Here is a 22,973-nt window from a genome sequence, read left to right as displayed (position 1 = left end):
CCATTTGATTTAAATCTAGTATAGAAAACATTATTCATGAACTATTTAAGTCTGCCTTCTTGCACTTTGGAGAAATGGGTGATTCTAAAGGAAGGGGAATACAAAATGAGCAGAGATCAAATGCTTAAGCAAATAGATTCTAAAAGGCTAAAACTGAAATAATGGTAGTGTTTAATTTTAACCTAAAGAATAAAATAAATATCCATGAGTCCATACTGATAGAAACAAATGATGAATAAACAGATGGAGCTGAAAGGACAAATCTTAACACAGAATTCCAAATAATAATTGTGGATTCTACTCTTGAGGGGTAGAGCTTAATTGTCCTCTATTTTAGTGTGGGGTAGACTTAGCAACTCATCTTGAAAGCTGAGTACATGTTTTCCAGGCAGAAAAGAGGACTGTACTGGGCATTTTAGACATAGTGTAAATAAAAGCATTGGGATAGCAAAGCATGTTCTTCCAGTTTCTGTTACGAAGATATATGTATGCTGGGTTACATTATTTGGATTTCATCCTGTTTTGGTGGGTCAGACATTAGAGGATACAAGACTTCCTGACAGTTTTACAATATGACATAAAGGTGGATCTTGAAATAAGAGACTGAGAGGTAATATAGATTAGAGAAGAAATAGAAGTAGAAGTGAATAATATTATAGAAGCCAAGGTCAAAGAGTGTTTAAGGAAGATCTTTAGTGTGAGGTTCCTTTAAAAAAAAAAAAAAATACCCGCATACACAAACACACTATAAAGACAGACTTGAGAAATTTGGTTTGGAAATTCATAGACTGCCTGTAACTCTGAAGTACCTCTGGAGGAATAGGTAAGGAAAGGCTACGTTACAGTGGGTTGAGAAGTGAATGAGAAGAGGGAAGTAGAGGAAATCAAGACTTCTTATTGGTGGGAAGGAGGGAGATGAAGTAGGCGGAAGTCTAGCACGGGAGATACGGTTAAAGGAGGGCTAGTTGAAGATGAGAACTGTGTTTATACACTGAGAAGATCTTAGTGGAAGAACTGAAGACACATGTTAAGGGAGAAGTAATTACTTAAGGAGAGTGTTCCAGAGGAACTGGAGATGATGGACTGAAGATTTTTATGCAAGTGTTAATTTTGAAATGAGTGATACTGCCTCCTCACAGATAAACCATAAGGAAGTTTGGTGGTATATATAAATTTGGAAAGTCATTATATGGAGAAGAAAGTTGAGGTTTATTTCTATGGCTTCTGTTTTTATCTCTGAGGAAGAAAACGGTTTTGAGTCTGGAGAAAGTTGAAATGTTAAAGGGCCTTGAAAAATGTGTTTTGGGGTTGGAATGGTCACTGCAATGAAAAGAAAATGGAATAAATTTGGAGTGGTTGAAAATCTTGCCAAATAAATCAAAATGCAATAGTTTGTTAAAAGGATACCATGTTATAATCAAGTGGGTAGAGCTTTTCCAGGAATTCAATTTTTAACATCTAAAAATTAATTAGCATAATTCACCATATTATAAATTAATATGATTGATATGATTATCTTAATGTAGAAGAAACATTTGACAAAATACAACACTCAATCACTCATAATGAAAATACTCAGTAAACTTAGAAAAAAGAGAACTTTAGCAGCACCTGGGTGGCACAGTTGGTTAAGTGTCCAACTCTTGGTTTTGGCTGAGGTCCTGATCTCACATTGTGGGATCAAGCCCCGTTTGGGCTTTGCACTCAGCATGCAGTCTGCTTGATACTCTTTCTCCCTCTCCTTCTGTCCTTCTGCCCCTCCCCCCGTGTGTGGTCTTTCTCCCTTTCTCTAAAATAAATAAATACATCTTTAAAAAAGGAGAGCACTTTCTAAACTTGATAAAGAGCATCTATGAAAAACTGTAACAGCTAACACAATACTGAATAGTGAAGACTGAGTCTTTCTACCTAAGATCAAGAGCAAGATAAGGATGTTCATTCTCAACACTTCATTGTAATGGAAGTTCTCTCCAATATAAAGAGGCAAGAAAAAAAAGAAAAAGAAAAGGCACCTAGCCTAAAAAGGAAAAAGTAACACTGTCTATTTGCAGGTCATTTGGCCATTTGTGTAGAAAATATAAATGGAGAAATATACCTTGTTAATAGTTGGGAAGACTTGATGTTACTGTGATATGAATTCTCTCAAAATGGATCTGTAAATGCAATGCATTTCCAATAAAAATCCCAGCAGGTTGTTTTTATAGAATCAAATAAGATGATTCTAGAAGGCATATAGAAATGTAAAAGCCTAGAATAACCAAAACAACTTTGAAAAAGGACAAAAAATTTGGAGAGCTAACATTACTTAATTTGAAGACTTAATAGAAAACCCCAGTAATTATAATAGTGTGATACTGACATATAGGTAGACAGGTAGAACAATGGGACGGAAGAGAGTATCCAGAAATAAATCCACCCATATACAGATTACTGATTTTTTAAAAAGATGCAGTGGTAATGTGCAGAATGGACAGTCTTTTAAAGAAATGATGCTGTATAAATGAGAAATAAACTTTAATCCATACTTCATACTATATTTTAAAAAATTAACTCAGAAAGGAACATTGATTTAAATGCAAAACTGAAAGTATAAAACTATTAAAAAACATGAAAATAAGAATGAAAGGATAAGCTGGAGACTGGGAGAAAAATCCTGCCAAACATATATCTGATAAAGGACTGATACATGCAAGCGCACAAAACCTAACAATAAGAGAAAAAACAGTTAAAACATTGGGAAAAGATTTTGAAAGATTTTTAACAGTTCACCACAGATGATGGATGGCAAAAGGCAATGAAAAAGTGCTCAACGTTAGCTATTAAGATAATGTAAATTCAAATCAAATGAGATAGTAGTATATACCTACTAGAATGGTTACAACTTAAAGGACTGACCATACCAAGTGTTGGTGAGATGTGGAGGAACTGGCATACTCCTACAGTGCCACTGGGACTATAAAATAGAATAGCTCCATTGGAAAAGTTTGGCAGTTTCTTAAAAAAAAGTTAAACGTATACCTATCATGTGATGTAGCCATTCTACTTTTAGTTACCCAAGAGAAAAAGAAATTTATGTTCATGGTAAGACTTATACATGAATGTTAATAGCACCTTTATTTGTAATAGTAAAAAAAACTAGGGGTGCCTGGGTGGCTCAGTGGTTTAAAGCCTCTGCCTTTGGCTCAGGTCATGATCCCAGGGTCCTGGGATTGAGTCCCGCATAGGGCTCTCTGCTCAGCAGGGAGCCTGCTTCCTCATCTCTCTCTGCCTGCCTCTCTGCCTACTTGTGATCTCTGTCTGTCAAATAAATAAATAAAATCTTAAAAAAAAATAGTAAAAAAACTACAAATGACCTAACAGTCTATCTATAGGTGAATGAATTGACAGGCTGTGGTGTATCTGTACAGTAAATTACTACTCAGTGAAAAGGAATGAAACTCTTGATATGTTGCAAGAAAACGAGCAAATCTCAAAATAATTTTGCTGAGTGAAAGAAGGCAGACAGGAAAGTATATACTGTATGATCTCATTTATTTAGAATTCTAAACTATGAAAACTATAGTGACAGAAAGCAGAGGGTGGGATAAAAAGGGAGGGATTATGAAGGTGGACAAGGAGACTTAATATTTTGATTGAAATAGATGCATGAGTGTATATATATATATGTCAAACCTTATCAAATTGTGTATTTAAATAGTTGCAGTTTATTGTATGTTAATTAAACTCAGTGAAACTGTTTAATAATTTAGAAGAAAACAAAAACTTTTTTGCCAAGGTATTTGTGATATAGTTGAAATGTGAAAGGACAAAAAAATGAGTTAAAATATTATTGAGTATTTGGAAAAAGGGATCACATACATTATCTTGATAGCCTTAAATAGTTGCCAGTGGTATTTTTAAAAATACTGTTATTTCTCAGTGTTTGAATGTCTTTCTTCATGTAATATAAAGTTACTGAGAAAAATGACACTACTCTTCTCTTTTCCCCCCTCCTTTTTTTTTTTTTTTTTTTAAGGAGTGACAGTTCATTCAGATTCTTTGTATTCTTCTTCGTCTATATTTGTCAGTTTGCTGTTCATGTACTCCAAGCTGCAGGATTTCACAATTGGGGCAACTGGTAAGTCATTTACTTTAATTACTTTAGTTTTAATCTGTTTATCTAGTATCTCTATGTAATTTTGGCTTCCTAAAAATAGTTGACATAGAAAAGCCAGATCAGCAAAAGTAAACAAATGTGAAAATGGTAAAAAATGCAATTTAAAAAATGTCAAAGGCATAACCTTTGGGCAAACCATTCTGAAAATTATGTTGTCGTTTTTAAAAATAGCATATTGTATCTAGTTTAAATAAAATGTGTATGTAACAGGCACTAAGAGGAAGAGTAAAAAGAAAACTGAGAAACTGTCAAATAGCTGGGCCAAGGATTGTGAAAGGGAGAGAAAAGAACTTCTAGGACTTAAGGAAAAAGGTATCTATTATGTGTAAAGCACTATTTAGGTATTGTGACATATATTTCCATGCACACACAAATACACACATGCACATGGACACATATCTTTGGAAAATGGGATCAGTGCAATGTTCACTCTGTGGGAGACACTCAGAAACTGAAACTAAATTATTTAGACTCAGGTTAGGAGATAATGGCAGATTGGTATCTCTCTTCATACACTTTGGAGCAAACATTCCTTGAATGAAATGGTGGGTGAAGAATACACATCTCTGAAATTAACCCTCTTTTCGATTTTAATTGAGTTGCATACAGTTGAATTCTTATAAGCAAAAGATGTATGAGGCAACTTTGCTGCAGTGTTTACAAAAATTTAAGGATGTAACTAGAGTATAGAGGACTTAAATTTTGTGTGCTAGTTCTGAATCAGAGTGGAGAATGGCAGTCAGACTATAGGTAGCTTTGTGGATCCTCTAATGGTCATGCGTATATGCAGAGAATTTATATGGATACTTTAAATTAGTTCTAAAAAAATATACATTCTCATTTCAAATAGTGTATTTAGTCTTTGGCATATGAGGGAAAGGAAATGTTTTAAATGTTTAATTAAAAAATCTACTCCCTATGTTAACAGAACCAGTTTTTTTATTTTTATGAAATTGAAGTAATTTCTTTTGCTTTTTAGCTCAAATTTAGAAAAATGTGTTAAAATTGAGCATAACATTGTGTAGTGGCTTCAAAACAAAGGAGACTGCTAGTGAGAGGGCATTTAGGATGACATGTTTTAAGATACCTAGACCACATAGGATTCAGCAGATTTTTTAAAAAATTTAAAAAATTTTGTTTATTTTGAGATAATTGCAGGTTCACATAGTTACAAGAAATAATACTGTTTACCCAGTTTTTCCTGTTGGTAACATCTTGCAAAACCGTGGTGTAATGTCAAAACCAGGATCTTGACATTCGTAGAGCAAAGATAAAGAACCTTTTCATCACCAGAGAATCTCCCATGTTGCCCTTTTATAGCACATTCACTTCCTCCTGTCCTTATTTTCTTAAGCAGTCACTTAATCTGTTCGTCATTTCTATTATTTTGTCATTTCAAGAGTGTTACAGAAATGGAATCCCAGGATATGTAATTTTTGTCTTTTTTTGCTTGGTGTAGTTCTCCAGAGATTCATCTCGGTTGTGTGTATCAATAGTTTGTTCATTTTTATTCCTGAGTAAAACTGTAGATGTACCACAGTTTGTTTAATCATTCACCATTTGAAGGACTCTGGACTGTTTCTAATTTTAGGCTATTATAAATAAAGCCTCTGTAAACATTTGTGAACAAATTTTGTGTGAACATCCATTTTCACTTCTCTGTGATAAATACCCAAGAGTATAATTGTTGGTTCATATGGAAGTTGTGTGTGTAATCCTTTTTAAGAAACTAACAAACTGTTTTTCAGAATGACCCTGCCAGGTTATATCCCCACCAACAATTTATGAGTGACTCAGTCTCCACATCCTGACCAGGATTGGTGTTACCATTTTTAAAAATTTAGCCATTCTGATAGATGTGTAGTGATAGCTCACTGAAGTTTTTAAGTTGTATTTCTCCAATGACTCATAATGTTGAACTTCTTTTCTTGTGATTATTTGCCTCTTTATATCCCCTTGATGAAACATATATTCATGTCTTTTGTCCATTTTCTAATGGAATTTTTTTTTTTCTAACCGTTGAGCTTTGAAAGTTCTTCATATATTCTGGATGCTAATTGTTGGTTGGGTATACAGTTTGCAAATATTTTCTTTCGTAATTAAACAGAATTTAAAAAGAACTGAAAGTAATAGTGAGCACATTTGCTTAAAAAAAAGTAAAATCTGGCAGTACACACTTAAGGCTCTGGTACTTAGTGTTGGATTTGAATTCAGACTATGCTATTTATTAGCTGTGACTTTGAGCAAGTTAGTGAGTATCTCTGACTCAGGTGCTCATCTGCAAAATAAGGATTGAAAACAGCATCTATCTTATGGAGTTGTGAAAATTAAGTGAGTAAATATAAATATGAATAACTTGAATATTGCCGGGCTTATAAGTGCTGAAAATGTATTGGTTACTATTTTTTTTTTTTTTAAAGCAGTCATTCACTTACTTGTCTAATCACACTTTTTTTTTTTTTTTTGGTAATTACTTCTTAGTGGTTGGATTTCATCCCTTACTGGTCTCAACCAAAGTATTCCTGTTGGAATTATGATGATAATCATAGCAGCACTTTTCACAGCATCAGCGGTCATCTCACTAGTTATGTTTAAAAAGGTAAGTGAATTTTACATCTATAAATTTTTATACTTAATCACATTCAGTTCCCATCTTCCCATTTTGCTTTTAATTCAGTGTAACCTCAAGCTGTTCTGTTGTTGTTCTTGAGCAACTGTGCTCTCTGAGGATTGCCTTTTACAATTGTAAGTTAAGCATAAAGAAAACTTCATCACATTTTTAACTTCCTGTGAAAAGGAAATATTTATAAATCCTATTAGCTCAAGGTTTTTTTTGATAGTCAACCTCACTTAAAAATTTTTGGAGTTAAAAATTTTTTCTAATTTCTTTTTTTGAATATAAAGCATATTAGCCTGATTAATACATAGAAGTAAATTTGTGTGGAATGTGTGTTTTTTTTTTGTATTTAAAATTGAAAGACATGTTATTATGACTATAAGCTGATGACAGATTTGGGCTGAATTATAACATGAATTTGTTTTTAGTGACTGCCCAGTTATCTTAGCTGTATTTCTCTGTATAAGATTTCCATGGCTGTTTTCATAGCCTTAAAAAAATAAATATATAGGGTGAGAGAGAAATCAATGATTTCATTTGTTTATATAAAGTTTTTTAAAAAAATATTTTATTTATTTATTTGACAGAGATCACAAGTAGGCAGAGAGGCAGGCACAGAGAGAGGAGGAAACAGGTGCACTCCTGAGCAGAGAGCCCTATGTGGGGCTCGATCCCAGGCCTCTGAGATCATGACCTGAGCCGAAGGCAGAGGCTTTAACCCACTGAGCCACCCAGGCGCCCCTGTTTATATACAGTTTAATTGTGTCTCAGATAGATATTTTTGATATTTTGCGTGTGTTCAAATGTAGATTCTACATGATGCAAAAACCATGGGGATAACCCCTGTGTTTTAAGATGATAAAGACCTTTTGGTGGGTTTCACTTTAAAGAAGATAATTCCTTAGAACAGGTTTTTCTTTATTTTTTACTGTCTGGTAACTTGAGAATATGTACAAGGAATACTTAGAAGTAACTGACTGTACCTTATATTTAAGAACACTTTGCGCTCTTGAAACATTTCACTTGTGCATCTTCCTTTTATCTTCTCAAAACTCTGAAGACTACATTGTGTTCTTTCTGTCCGTATTTTGCTACTCATTTTCTCTCAAAAGCTATTACTTCTTTTCTGAACTGCACACATGTACTATAGAAACTCAGCTTCCCAAAGTTACTAAATTCTGTAGCCTTTTTACAGTTACCTTTTTCCTTCAACTCTGCAGTCTTCTACACTACAGGTGGCTCCTCTTCCTCAGTCTTTGTACCTGTGTTCCGATTCTCCTGCCTTTGAGGCTATTCTTTCTTCTTCATTTCTTTGTCCAACTCCTGTGTACAGGTCTTCTTAAATGAAATCAGGTCTCTGCTCTTTGTGCTATATAATCTTTTTCCTTGGAGATTTTAATTTCTCCAAGTTTTAAGTTCCTTCTCTTCTCTATCATGGGTGACCTAGAATCTTGGAGTTGGAAGACATAATGCTTTGCATAAAAATTTACTTGCTTGGTCTGGTGAGTGTTTAAGTCAAGAAATATTTATTAAGGGACGCCTGGGTGGCTCAGTGGGTTAAAGCCTCTGCCTTCAGCTCAGGTCATGGTCCCAGGGTCCTGGGATCGAGCCCCGCATTAGGTTCTCTGCTCCGTGGGGAGCCTGCTTCCTCCTCTCTCTGCCTGCCTCTCTGCTTACTTGTGATTTCTCTCTGTCAAATAAATAAATAAAATCTTAAAAAAAAAAAAGAAATATTTATTAAGACCACAGATTATATAATTTCATTTATACGAAGTGTCCCAAACAGGCAAGTCTCTAGAACTAGAAAGTAGATTGTTGGTTGCCTTCAGTTATGGTTATGGCAGAGAAGGTTGCTGATGGTTAGGAAATTTCTGTTTGTGGTGATGAAAATTTCTAAAATTAGATTTATAGATGATATATTCACAACACTATAAATAAATACTAAACCCCATTGAATTCTACACTTCAAAAGGGCAAATAGTTTATTGTGCAAATTTTATCTCAGGGAAGCTGTTTTTGAAAAAGGAACATTTGTTAAGTACCTACTATGAATTTGGTGATACTAAGTATTTTCTGATTATTCCACTTAAACTTATTTCAGCACGTTGACTGCTTTTGTCAGTGTTTTCATTAATTTTTAAGTCACTTTCCTAGATAATTTCTTAGAATCTTTTTCATCTTTTTCTTCCCTTCCATTCCCAGCTTCAGCTAGCCCAGAATTGTTTTGTAAATCACTCACACTCCCAACTTCCTTCAGTCCATTTTGTTTGTAGTTACTGTGTTAATATAAAAAACGCCAAACCCAGCACTCTGAAGATTTTTTTTTTGAAGATTTTATTTATTTATTTGACAGAGAGAGATCACAAGTAGGCAAAGAGGCAGGCAGAGAGAAAGGGGAGGAAGCAGGTTCCCTGCGGAGCAGAGAGCCCAACGTGGGGCTCGATTCCAGGACTCTGGGATCATGACCTGAGCCGAAGGCAGAGGCTTTAACCCACTAAGCCACCCAGGCACCCCACTCTGAAGATTTTTGAAGTGGACTGGATTGGGAATGGGATTTTGGTGGTTGTGGGAAGTAGGCTACTAGTGACCTTTTACTGCTCCTGGATCCAGACTTTCTCCTGTAGCCAAACTATTTCTAAGTTTCTTTATATATATCACCTATGTTCCTTTGTCCCTGTTTTTGTTCCTGCTGGGCCTCTTGACTCCTGGGTTGCTTCATCTTCTTTGCCAGTTGAAGACCTACGAGTGTTCTTTCAAGATATAGCTCAAATCTTCATACGTCTTTCACAGAATCTTTCTCATTACCCATGTCTACAGGACTTAAATTTTGTGTGCTAGGTCATCATCTGTTTTCTTGGGCAACATACTGTAGGCATTACTCATTGAAGCATCTGGACACAAGCCACTTTATATACCTTACATTCTGGGTACCAACTTGATAAATTCCTCTGGGTGAAGATGTCTTTTGGCGTTGGAATTAGAAGAGCAAGAGCTTTGGAACCATACACTCAGGTTGAAATTCTGGTGCCTTGACTTAGTGCTTCGTGAGTTGAGGCAGTCTTCTCTAGCCACTCAGGTTCAGTGCCATCACCTGTCCTCTAAGCTCCATGAGAGCAGAGACCTAGTCTGTTTTCTTTGAGGTTATATTTCCTACATCTAGAACAGTGACCGACAGAAATAGGAATGTGATAAGCATTCAAAGTATTTGTTGAATGAAGGAAAGAATGGAAATAATAACCATGTCCATAGTGCTGGGGTGAGGATTGAGTGAGACAAGGAACATAGATTCCAGAGCAAAGGGCTTTCTCAATTAAAATTAACTGTTTTTTTTTTTTTTTTTTCCTGGTCTTCTTGAGCCCTTTATCAGTTTATTGCAGGATCTGGTTGAGTGTCTACTTTTATTTAGTAGATGCTTGTGTCAATTGGTGTTGTATCAGAGAAACAGAATGAAGAGATTTATTGAAAGGAATTGGCTTATGTGGTTGTGAGAGCTTGCTTGGTCAGTCTAAAATCCATCAGACAGGCAGTCAGGCAGGGTTTGAAAATCTCAAGTAGAAGCTGAAGTCCAGTCCAAGGTGGTATTCCTTCTTCTTCAGAGAAACCTCAGTTCTGTTCTTAAAGCCTTTCAACTGATTGGATCAGGCCTACCCAGATAACTCAGAACACACTCATTTTCTTAAAGTCATCTGATTATTAATCACATGCACAAAATACCTTTACAGCAACATATAGGTTAGTGTTTGATCCGTAGACTATAGCCAGCCAGAGAAACGTGACCATGACAACATCTCTTTGAACATTTCTTTAATTAGTCCATATGTATCATTGGGGGGTGCTTTATTAAACTAGAAATGTAATAAGTTCAGAGTACAGTGGAGGGTTTTGTGATATGTTGCAGATTCCATTCACTTCTTAACCATTTGCGAGCATGTGTTATGTGTCAAGTACTGTATTATATATGAGCTCAAGGAACTCACATTTTGGCCTGAAAGAGAAACAAGTGGCTAGGTACCACAGTTCATTGATTTAATAGTTATTTATAGGGATAAGTATAGGGATCATAGAGGAGAGACACCTAAGTTTGCTGATCTTTTTAGTAGTGAGGTTTTTTTTTTTTTAAGGTTTTATTTATTTATGAGAGAGAAAGAAAGAGGCAGACAGAGAGAGGGAGAAGCAGGCTTCCTGCTGAGCAGAGAGCCTGCCACGGGGCTGGATTTCAGGGCCCTGGGATCATTGACCCAAGCTGAAGGCAGATGCCTAACTGACTGAGCCACCCAGGCGCCCCTGAGGTTTTTAAAAATACTATCTTAGCTGAGATAGCATGATGAACAAGAGTTATCTAAGTAAAGGAAGGGAGAGGATAAGTAGATACCAGGTAGCAAGAATACTGTTTTCTTATCTAGTTGCAGGAAATAATGTTGTATATTGGGGGAATTAAAAATAGCTCAGAATAGATGGGAGATAAACCTGGCACATGAGTTGGGTGGGGAGAAATGTAGGGTGTTGCTTGTGGAGGACAGGGAAAGAGGAGCTGTGCGCATAAGTTACATTCTGTAGAGTCTTGTAAACTGGGAAAGCTTATTAAGAAGTTGGGCTTTCTCTAGAGTGGTGGTGAGCCAAAGAGGAGGTTTAAAGAGGAAAGTAATTGAATTGGTCAATTTGAACTTTAGAAAGTGTGTTCTCAAATAGACTTGGCATTTGTGGGGCAGGGATGTGGTACTTGGAGAAATGAAGCCTGGAAGACAAGGTAGAAAGCTGGTGAGTAATGAAGTGGCAGTGTGAAGTCACTATAGTCAAGGGAAATGAGCAGGTAGTGATTGATTGGACCTGGGCCTAGGATTGGAGGTTGAGGGAAAACTCAAGGATTACACAGAGCTTTTTAGATGGTGAGTCATTCAGGAAGAAGAATATAGGCATCAGGGCACCGACCGGGCTGGGTCATTTGCTAGAGCGCACAACTCTTACTCTTAGAGTTGTGAATTCAAGCTCCACATTGGGAATGGAGCCTAGATACATACATACCTATGTACATAAATATTATATATGTAAGCATATATTATATATATATCTCCAGATATGTATATGGAGAGGGAGAGAGAAGATACATGAGTTGGGAGCAAAGGAAAGAGCTTTAGGCTAATTTCTGGACTTGGGAAGTAATGACTTCTTGATGTAAATGAAGCCTGGAAAGTGGGTGTGGTAGTGAGGTGAGGGTAGAACACACTGCAGATCTGCTGAGGAAAGAATGTGGAGGGACTTTTGGTTGATGGAGGCGTGCGTGGCACAGATGATTAATACAGTCAGAGTGTGGAGACAGTGTTTATTCTCCCGCTGTTGTGTAACTGGCTGCTATGTGCAGCACTCTCAAGTCTCTTATGGTATGCTTTTCCCCCAGGTACGCAATTCTATAAGATCCAACCCATGAAAGGAAGAGTTTTAGAGCTGTGCTGATTGAATGTCAGGCATTCAAAAGAAATATGACTGCTTCCTAAATAAATGTATTAGTATGGGAATTGTGCAGCATACTCTTTTTTTGGTTGACTTTTTTTTTCTAACCGCGTTGTTGAAGACATTACCAATTAACTCCTTTCATATATGTTCACTGTCAGTCAGTGTAGTACAAGTCCCTGAACTTCTCTGAATCTCATATTCTAATGAAATAGAAATTTAGATGAGATGATTTTCTATATGACTTTATGAAGTACAATAAATGGGGATAATATAATAAGCTAAAATATAATTTGAGCTCAGATTTCATACTTGCAGTGGCAAGTATTTCTCTCTCTCTCTTTTTTTTTTTTTTTTAAGGATTTTATTTATTTATTTGAGAGAGAATGGGAGCACAAGCATGGGGAGTGGCATAGTCAGAGGAAGAAGCAGCTCCCCGCTGAGCAGGGATCCTGAAATGGGGCTCGATCCCAGACCCTAGGGTCATGACTTGAGCTGAAGGCAGACACTTAACTGACCGAGCCACCCAGGTCCCCTGATTTCTCTTACTTTTGATTGAAATTGAGATCCAGTAAAAACACCAGACAAACCGCTGAAAAAGTATTGGCTGTTTCTTCTGTGTGTATGTAGCCATAGTTGCTAGCCACTAGGGGTCAGGCTCTTCATAAACAGTTAATGCCCTCCAAAAGTTCCCAATGCACACGATTTGACTCTAGAATTGATGCATTTTGTTAGACTATTCTGTGTCTCCAGCCCCAGCTAAACATGCTTGGTGTTTACATATTTATTTCAATTTATAATGAATACAATTTTGAGAATTCTTTTGGCATTCTGATTTGGCCTTGCATAATTGGAGTAAGAAAGCATTGAAGTCCCCAGTATGAGTGCTATGGTATCTTTGTTTCCTCCTAGTGTCATTTTATAGTTGACATTTGAAAAAATTGAAATGTAAGAATAATCTGTCTCTTCACAGATAAGGGAACAGTTTATCTCTTATCTTTCACAGATTTCTTTAACTTTCACTTTGTTTCTAGAAGTTACTTATTTTTTAAAAAGGTCTTCTTTCTTTAGTAACCAAATAGAATTAAGTAATAGTTTTGGACTAAGGGGTAGGTATTTTCAATAGGTCATAGCGGGGAATCCAGAAATTTCCTTCTTTTAATTGGTATATAAGACCCAAAATAACTTAGTATGGAAGAGATAAATAGATGATACATAATTTGTATTCCTTTGGGGACTTACTTTTGAATAATTTTTCTGATGAAATTTAAGAAACTGTTCATAGACATTTGTGTTCACATTAACAAAGTAATTACTAACAGTGTTTTTTTAAGCATTTCAAAAGAATTTTAGAAAAAACTTACTTCGGGGTGCCTGAGTGGCTCAGTCGGTTAAGCATTTGCCTTCAGCTTGGGTCCCAGCTCAGCTCAGAGTCTGCTTCTCCTTTTGCCTCTTTCCCTATCCGCTCTTGTGTTCTCTCTCTCTCTCTCTCTCTGTCACTCTGTCCCAATAAATAAAATCTTTCAAAAACAAAAAAAGAAAAAACTTATTGTACTTAAAAAAAAAAACAAGTTTACCAGGGTGCCTGGTGGCTCAGTCAGTTAAGTGTCTGCTTTCGGCTCAGATCATGATCCTGGAGTCCTGGGATTGAACCCCACATGGGGCTCCCTGCTCAATCAGGAGTCTGCTTCTCCTTCTCCCACTCCTCCTGCTCATGCTCTCTCTCTGTCTCTCTTACTCTCTCAAATAAATAAAATCTTAAAAACACACATACACACACAAGTTTCCCTAAGTGCTTCAAAAATTTTTTAAATGGCAATCTGTCCCTTATGAAAATACCTTTTTTTTTTTTTTAAAGATTTTATTTATTTATTTGACAGACTGAGATCACAAGTAGGCAGAGAGGCAGGCAGAGAGAAGGGGGGAGGCAAGCTCACTGCTGAGCAGAGATCCTGATGCGGGGCTCTGTCCCAGGACCCTGGGATCATGACCTGAGCCAAAGGCAGAGGCTTCAACCCACTGAGCCACCCAGGTGCCCCCATTATGAAAATACTTTTGTGTAAGACTATAGAATTTGGGTATTGGTCCAGAATAATGACAAGTCTCATTGATCATTAAATTGGTGTTTTAGTAAATGCTTTGTAAACATAACCTTGCATTTAAGTAATAGTCTTCTTAGATTAAAAGTGATGCTTTCACTTTCCTTGAAAGCACTGCTATTGTTCACTCCCTCTTTTCTTTCTTTCTTCTTTTCTTCTTTTTCATTTCTTTCTTTCTTTCTGCTTTATTTGGATCTAGGACAGAATGCTGATAATTTTACTACACTTTTTTTTATAGTCACAAATAGGTATACTTCTTTTATCTCTGTCTTTCTCTGAATCATCCAACACTATAATTTTTCCTGATTACAAATTAATTTCAAATGATTCACACTGCCTATTAAAATTCAGGTCCACATACTAGTTATCTTCATCTAAGGGATACACAGTAGGTACAGTGATACCTTTGATCCCTAGAAAATTGACACTCTGAGTAAGTTGTTTATATACTGTCCTCAAGTGGTATCCTTAGTATATTCACTTTTTTCTGATTGCCCCCCTATTTTTATTTTATTATTCTTTTCTATAAGTACTTAATAGATCCTGAATCAAGATTGATATATCTAAATGATTGAAAACCATCTTTACTTAGGCATGTTCAAATTTGTTGGCTCTGCTAATATTTATAATGCTATATACATATGATATTTAATCTAAGTAATCTTTATATGTTAATTTTTAACAAATCATGTCCAGTGATCATTCATATATTATGTAATTTACCCATTTAAAATATACAATTCATGGTTTTTGATATTAGTTTTTCAAAATGTAGCTATATGTATATATATATAAATATAAATATAATATAAATATAAATATATTTATATATATATAAATAATATAAATTCGCCATTTTAATCATTTTTAAATGTTCAATTCAGTGGCATTAATTAAATTCATATTTCTGTATGTATAAATAACTGTAACCGTTATTTAAGACTTTTTTTTATCATGCCAAGCAGTGCTCTGCAGTCATACAACAATTGCTCTCCATTTCCCCCTATAGCCAGCCCGTGGTAAGCTCTCATCTCCTTTCTGCTCCAATGAATCTGACTAGTCTAGATATTTAATATAAGTGGAATTGTTCACTATTTTACTTTTGTATATGGATTATTTCACTTACATGAAGTTTTCAGGGTTTGTCATGTTGTATGTATCAGTATTTCCTTCCCTTTTCATAGCTGAATAATATTCCATGACATGCATATACTATATTGCTTTTATTAATCTGTGGATGGGCACTTGGGTTGTTCCCACCTTTTGGCTATTGTAAGTAATGCTACTCTGAATATTGGTGCATGGGAACCCATGTTAATCTCTTTGCTTCAAATTCTTTTGGGTTATACTTAAGAGGAATTACTTGGTGGTCAAATGGTAATTCAGCAATCAGTTTTTTGAGTAACTACCAAACTATTCTCTGCAGTGGCTGTAAATTCCTGTAAGCATTGTGTACTTACTAATTTTTCCACATCCTTGCCAGTATTTGTAATTTTCCATTTTTTCTGATAATAGCCATCTGAGTAGGTGTGAAGTATAGTATGATCACTTTTAATTTTTCAAAATATTTTTTTTTCCAAAACTGAAATCACTTCAGTGTGGTACAAATGATTACATATAGATTCAGGGTTTCCACAAATAGATTTATGCTGTCTTCTAAACTTATTTATTACAGAGATAGGTATTCATATTTTGTATAATCTGTATAAAATCATGTGTATGTATTAATATAAATTTCAATCCTAAAAAAGGCAGAGCACTCAACATTGAGACTTAAAATCAATGAAATGAAATATAAATAAGGAGTTAAAAATAAATAAGCATAATAATATATATATATTTTTAAAGATTTTATTTATTTATTTGTCAGAGAGAAAGCGAGCGAGATCGAGCACAGGCAGACAAAGTGGAAGGCAGAGTCAGAGGGAGAAGCAGGCTCCCTGCGGAGCAAGGAGCCCGATGTGGGACTCGATCCCAGGACGCTGGAATCATGACCTGAGCCGAAGGCAGCTGCTTAACCAACTAAGCCACCCAGGCGTCCCAAGCATAATAATATTTTTAACATTTGTTGAGGACATTAAAGTTTTTTCTGTTCTAAATACTTTTTATTTTTCTATTAACTGAATTATAGTTGACATACAATATTATATTAGCTTTGGGTATACAACATAGTGATTCGACATTTATAAACCTTATGGGAGCTCCTGGGTGGCTCAAGTGGTTAAATGTTGGACTCATGAGTTCAGCTTAGGTCGTGATCTCAGGGTTATGAGATTGAGCCCCACTTTGGCCTCTGAGCTGCATGTAATGCCTGCTTAAGATTCTCTCCCTCTCTTTCTGCCCCACCCCCTGCTCACATGCACATACATGTTCTCTCTCTCTTGAAAAAAAATAAAAATAAACATGATAAAATACTTTCCATGATAAGTAGTTACCATCTGTCACCATAAAAGGTTATACAATATTATTGACTATTTCCTATGCTGTCCTTTATATCCCTATGATTTCTTTATTTTGTTTTTTGTTTTTTTTTTTTTAAAGATTTTATTTATTTATTTGACAGAGAGAGATCACAAGTAGGCAGAGAGGCAGGCAGAGAGAGAGAGAGGAGGAAGCAGGCTCCCTGCTGAGCAGAGAGCCCGATGTGGGACTCGATCCCAGGACCCTGAGATCATGACCTGAGCCGAAGGCAGCGGCCTAACCCACTGAGCCACCCAGGCGCCCCAAGATTTCTTTATTTTGTAATTGGAAGTTAGTACCTCTTCATCCCTTTCGCCTATTTTTCTCATCCCTTCACTTCTGTACCACCCCTCCCACTCCCCACCCCCCACCCCCAGCAACCATCATTTTGTACTCTGTATTTGAGTCTCTTTTGGGTTTTTTGTTGTCTGCTCATTTGTTTTGTTTTGTTTTTTTAGATTCTGCATGTAAGTGAAATCATATGGTATTTGTCTTTCTGAGTTCTTTCACTTAGTGTAATACCTTCTAGGTCCACCCATGTTGTTGAAAGTGACAAGATCTCATTCTTTTGGCTGAGTAATATTGCATTGTATATATATACCACGTCTTCTTTATCCATTTATTTGTCAGCAGATACTTAGATTTCTTCTATATCTTGGCTCTTGTAAATAATACAACAGCAATGACAGGCATTCATAAATCTTTCCCAGTAAGTGTTTTTGTTTTCCTTGGGTAAATAACCAGAAGTGGAATGACTTAGTGTTTTGAGGAATCTCTATACTGTTTTCCAAAAGTTGCTGTACCAATTTACATGCCCACCAATAGTTCAGCAAGGTTCCCTTTCCCCCACATTTTTGTCAACACTTGTTATTTCTCGTCTTTTTTAGGATAGCCTTTGTGACTGGTGTGAGGTGATATCTTATTGTGGTTTTGATTTGTATTTGGTGATTAGTGATATTGAGCATCTTTTCATATAGCTATTGGCTATTTGTTGTCTTTGGGAAAATGTCTATTCAGGTTCTTCTGCCCATTTTTTTAATTGATTTTTTTTTTTGAGTTGTATTGATTCTTTGTATATTTTGGATATTAGCCTCTTATCATTTGTATTATTTGCACATATCTTCTCCCATTCAGCAGAAAATGCCTTTTCATTTTGTTGGTTTCCTTCACTGAGAAAAAGCTTTTTAGTTTGATGTAGTCCCATTTGTTTATTTTTGTTTTTATTACACTTTCCTAAGGAGACATATCCAAGAAAATATTGCTAAGAATAATGTCCAAGAGTTTACCTGTGTTTTCCTTTAGGAGTTTTATGGTTTCAAGTCTTATATTATGTGTTTAATCCATTTTGAATTTATTTTTATATATGGTGAAAGAAAGTGGTCCGCTTTCATTCTTTTGCATGTGACTGTCCAGTTTTACCAACACCATTTATTGAAGAGACTGTCTTTTCCCCACTATATATTCTTGCCTTCTCTGTCACAGATTAAGTAACCATATAAAAATGGGCTTATTTCTGGGCTCTGTATGATGTTCCATTATTCTATGTGTCTCTTTTTGCACCAGTACTGTACTGTTTTGATTACCATAGCTTTGTAGTAGAGCTTGGATCTGGAATTGTGATACTTACAGTATCACAAGTTTCTTTCTTTCTCAAGTTTGCTTTGGCTATTTGGGTTCTTTTGTGGTTCTGTATAAATGTTAGGATTATTTTGATTCTGTAAAAAACACTGTTGGTATTCTGATAGGGATTGCATTGAGTTTTTTAATTGCTTTGGATAGTTTAGACATTTTAACAGTATTCTTCAAGTCCCTGAGCATGTTCTGTCTTTACATTTGTTTGTATCAGCATCATTTCATTTCCTCTGTGTCTTACTGTTTTCATTATTTGGGTCTTTTACCTCCTTGGTTAAGTTTATTCCTAGGGTGGTTTTTTTTTTTTTCCTTTTTTTGGTGTAATAGTAAATGGAATTACGTTTTTAGTTCTCTTTCTGCTAGTTTATTATTAGCGTATAAATTTCCATATATTAATTTTCTGTCTTGCAACTTCATTGCATTCATTTAATCTAACAGTTTTTTGGTGGAGTCTTTAGGATTTTCTATATATATTACCATGTTATTTGTGAATAGTAACAGAATGGATGCCTTTTTTTTTTCTTTTGCTTGCCTGATTTTTGTGGCTGGGACTTCCAGTACTGTGTGAAATAAAAAAGGCAGGAATGGACATCCTTGTATTGTTACTCATCTTAGAGGAAAAGTTTTCACTTTTTCACCACTGAGTATGATGTTAACTGCAGATTTGTCTTATATGGCCTTTATTATGTTGAAGTATGCCCCTCTCTTTACCCACTTTATTGAGAGTTTTTAATATGAATGATGTTGGATTTTGTGAAGTGATTTCTCTGCATCTATTGAGATAATCATATGATTTTTATCGTTCATTTTGTTAATCTGGTGTATCGTGTTGATTGATTTGAAGATACTGAACCATCTTTGATCTTGGGAATAAATCTTACATGGTCATGGTGAAGATCCTTTTAATGTATTGCTGAATCTGGTTTGCTAATTTTTTTTTTGAGGATTTTTGCCTTTATGTTCATCAGGAATATTGGCCTGTAATTTTCTTTTTTTTTTTTTTTTTGTAATGTCTTTGGTTTTGGATACCAAATGAGTAATGCTGACCTTATAAAATGAATTTGGAAGCATTCCTTCTCCTCAGTTTTTCAGACTTTTTGAGAAGTCTAAGTATTAGCTCTTTCTTAAATGTTTGATAGAACTCATCTGTGAAGCCACCTGGTCCTCAACTTTTGTTTGTTGGGAGTTTTTTATTATTTGTTCATTTTCATTACTAGTAATCAGTCTGTTCAGATCTTCTATTATTCCTGATTTAGTCTTGGAAGATTTGTATGTTTTTAGGAGTTTATCCATTTCATCTAGGTTGTCCCGTTCGTTGGCGTATAATTTTTCATAGTAGTCTTAACAATCCCTTTTATTTCTGTAGTGTTGGATATAATTTGTCCTCTTTTGTATTTTATTTTTTTAAGAAGATTTTACTTATTTATTTGACAGAGAGAGAAAGAGAATAAGCAGGGGGAGCAGCAGAGGGAGAGGGAGAAGCAGGCTCCCTGCTGAGCAGGGAGCCCCATATGGGACTCGATCCCAAGAGCCCAGGATCATGACCTGAGCCAAAGGCAGACACTTAACTGTGCTACCCAGGCACCCTGTTTCTGATTTTATTTATTTGAGTCCTCTCTCTTTTTTGCTTGATGTGTCTGGAAAGATTTATCAATTTTGTTTATCTTTTCAAAGAATCAGTTCTTGGTTTCATAGATTTTTTTTTCTTGTTTTTGTCTCTACGTGTCTGTTTCCAGTCTAATCTTTATTATTTCCTTGATTCTACTAACTATGGGCATTGTTACTTGGTTGGTTGTTAGTGCCTTTATGTGTAAGGTTAAATGGTTTGAGACTTTTTTGGTTTCCTTGAGGTAGGCTTGAATAGCTTTAAACTTGTTTTTGAGGTTTTCTTTTGCTTTGTCTGAAAGATTTTGAACTGCTTTGTTTCCATTTTCATTTGTCTGAATGTTTTTTTTTTTTTTAATTTCCTTTTTGATTTCTTTGTTGACACATTGGTTGTTTGGTAGCATGTTTAGCCTCCATGTATTTGTGTTTTTGCCTAGTTTTTGTAATTGATTTCTAGTTTAAAACCATTGTAGTCAGAAAAGATACTTGATATGATTTCAGTTTTCTTAAATTTATTGAGATTTGTTTTATGGCTTAATATGTAAGCCTGGAGAATGTTCCATGTATACTTGAAGAGAATGTGTGTTCTGCTTTTCTTGATGAGGTGTTCTGTGTATATTCAGTCCATCTAGCCTAATGTGTCCTTAAAGCCATTCGTTCCTTGATTGATTTTCTGCCTGAATGATCTATCTATTGATGTAAGTGGATTTGTTAAAAGTTCCCTAGTATGTTCACTTTTAAAACAGCCTGTATGTGCAATTTACTTTGTAACACAGTTACAGCCAGCTAGAGCAGGGTTGTACTTCTTTGGTAACTTTATAAATAGGGTAATTTGGGGCCATTTGTTTAATCCCTAACAGATAATAACAGATAAGTAATTAATTATATAGTGGCTTCTACTGCAAGTCACTATGTTTGGTTTTTTTTTTTTTTTTGCTTGGTTTTTTTTTTTTTTTTAAAGTAAGCTCTGCACTCAGTGTGGAGCTTGAACTAATTACCCCAAGATCAAGAGTTGCATGCTCTATGACTAAGCCAAACAGGTGCCCCAGCAAGTTACTGTGTCTTACAGGGGTTATGGTAGTGAGTGGAAATTAGCCTTTTCCTTCAAGGAACCAAAGTCATGTGGCATTTAAGACATGTATACCTACAAGCCCTACAAAAGAAAAAGCATGTGCTATGCATGGTATTAGAGGTGCTCATAATAGGGAGAGCCAGAGCTAGATCAGGCAGAAAAAGGACAGCAGTAAAGAGATAGGCCTTGAGGGATGAGTGCAATTTCAATAGTGTGAAACTAGACCATTAATTCAGGAGGTTCCCAAAGGGGTATCTGACCCCGATCTATGGGCAGTTTCACAGATGGTTTATTGGAAATGGTTTAATTGAAAACGTTAGACTAAGAGATTGATTTTTTTTTTTTTTAACTCAAAACAAGAATCAAAATTTTGAAAATTCATTTCTTTGGGTTTTTTTCCCCTAATTTTTAAAAAAAGTTAAAATAATTCTGGCATAGCAGGCATCTTATATTTATAAAAGCATTATTTCTTGAAATTATATTCTGTAAGCTTTGATGGAAATGTGTGTTTGGACTATTTTAAGTACTATACCATGGTTCTTTACTTTCCATGGTATATAGTACATAATTTTTTGTGTCATATACTACCACAGTATATACTGGAATATTTTTGAAGATACACTAAGGAAGCAAGATTCCCTTCTGGAGTTGTGTGTTGGCTATGACACTTCTACAAATATTTAAAAATAAATTTTAATTTTTATTACATATTTACATAATTCTCATTTGATCCTTAGGAAAACACTGAGAGACAGGGCAACAAATACTCTTGTTTCATGGGAAGTAAACTTGAGGGGTTTTTTGTTTTTTGTTTCTTAAGAAATAATTATTTGAGAGTGAGAGAGAGCATGAGAGGGGGGTGGGTCAGAGGGAGGAGAAGACTCCCCACTGAGTGGGGAGCCCGAAATGGGCCTGGATCCTGGAATTCCCAAGGCAAATGCTCAACCCTCAACCAACTGAGCCACCCAGGTACCCCTAAACTTGAGGTTTTGAGTGGTGACCAGCCCGGTTGAAAGTAGTGGAAACAGTAGATACAAAATCTAGTGTTCTTTGTGTGTTGCTCCTAGAACTAAGTATTTAGGTTAATGCAGTTCTCATAACTGGAAGGATAGCAAGTACTTAAGCTGTTTGGTTTTTAAAAATTATAATATTTTATCTTAAAGCTTTGTCTCTGATTTTATAAGGAATGTGAGCTATCAGTAGGTATCACTCCTGAAACATATCAGGGAAATGATGAGCTTTTTGAGATGGTGATACTTAGAATTAGCTTGTCATGTTGTTGGAGCACTGAGGAAAAAGAATCACCCTTTTCACATGGATATAATGGATTTCATACAGCATTTGAGCATTATGCACTGAATACATACGTAATCTTTTCCCTCTAGGTGGCCCTCTGAGTCTGTATAGATTTGGACTACTGAGAAATGTGTGCTCTTCTACCTTTACTTTGCCCTGCTCTGGGGCTATGCATTACATTTATAAAGAAATAAGAAATCTATTGGATATGTAACAGCAGGCACTCAGTTTAAAACACATTTGGGAAAGGAAATAACAAAGCAAGTTAGAACAAATATTTGTTTATTACATGCCCAAAAACTTTGGGGGAAGGAGGAGAGACAGACAAGTGAACTGTAGTGCCTTTGCACTGTAAAAGGGTCTAATAAGTAAAGGTTTATTAGATTTCTACAACATACTTCATTTTCTTGGACCTAATCATATGAACTCTGTTTTGAGACCATTTTCTTGAACAAAGGAGTGGTCAATTATCTGTATCTTTTATGTTCCACAGAAAACTTGGTTTTAAAAATGGATTAGGGGGGCACCTGGGTGGCTCAGTGGGTTAAAGCCTCTGCCTTCGGCTCAGGTCATGATCCCAGGGTCCTG

At 35.5% G+C, this 22,973-nt stretch overlaps 1 protein-coding gene across 1 annotated transcript in view; it reads left to right on the top strand.

The window, feature by feature from the left end:
* The window catches only part of SCAMP1 (secretory carrier membrane protein 1), a 121,848-nt gene that overhangs the window by 93,608 nt on the left and 5,267 nt on the right, over positions 1 to 22,973 (top strand). Inside the window, exons 7-8 of the mRNA XM_082724810.1 lie at positions 4,016 to 4,117; positions 6,638 to 6,755. Of these exons, the coding sequence (XP_082580936.1) occupies positions 4,016 to 4,117; positions 6,638 to 6,755 (220 nt within the window). The remainder of the gene's footprint in view (positions 1 to 4,015; positions 4,118 to 6,637; positions 6,756 to 22,973) is intronic.

Source organism: Mustela nivalis (genome assembly GCF_964662115.1).
Source record: "Mustela nivalis genome assembly, chromosome: 3".
Taxonomy (NCBI): domain Eukaryota; kingdom Metazoa; phylum Chordata; class Mammalia; order Carnivora; family Mustelidae; genus Mustela; species Mustela nivalis.
This window is presented reverse-complemented; position numbering and strand designations above follow the sequence as displayed.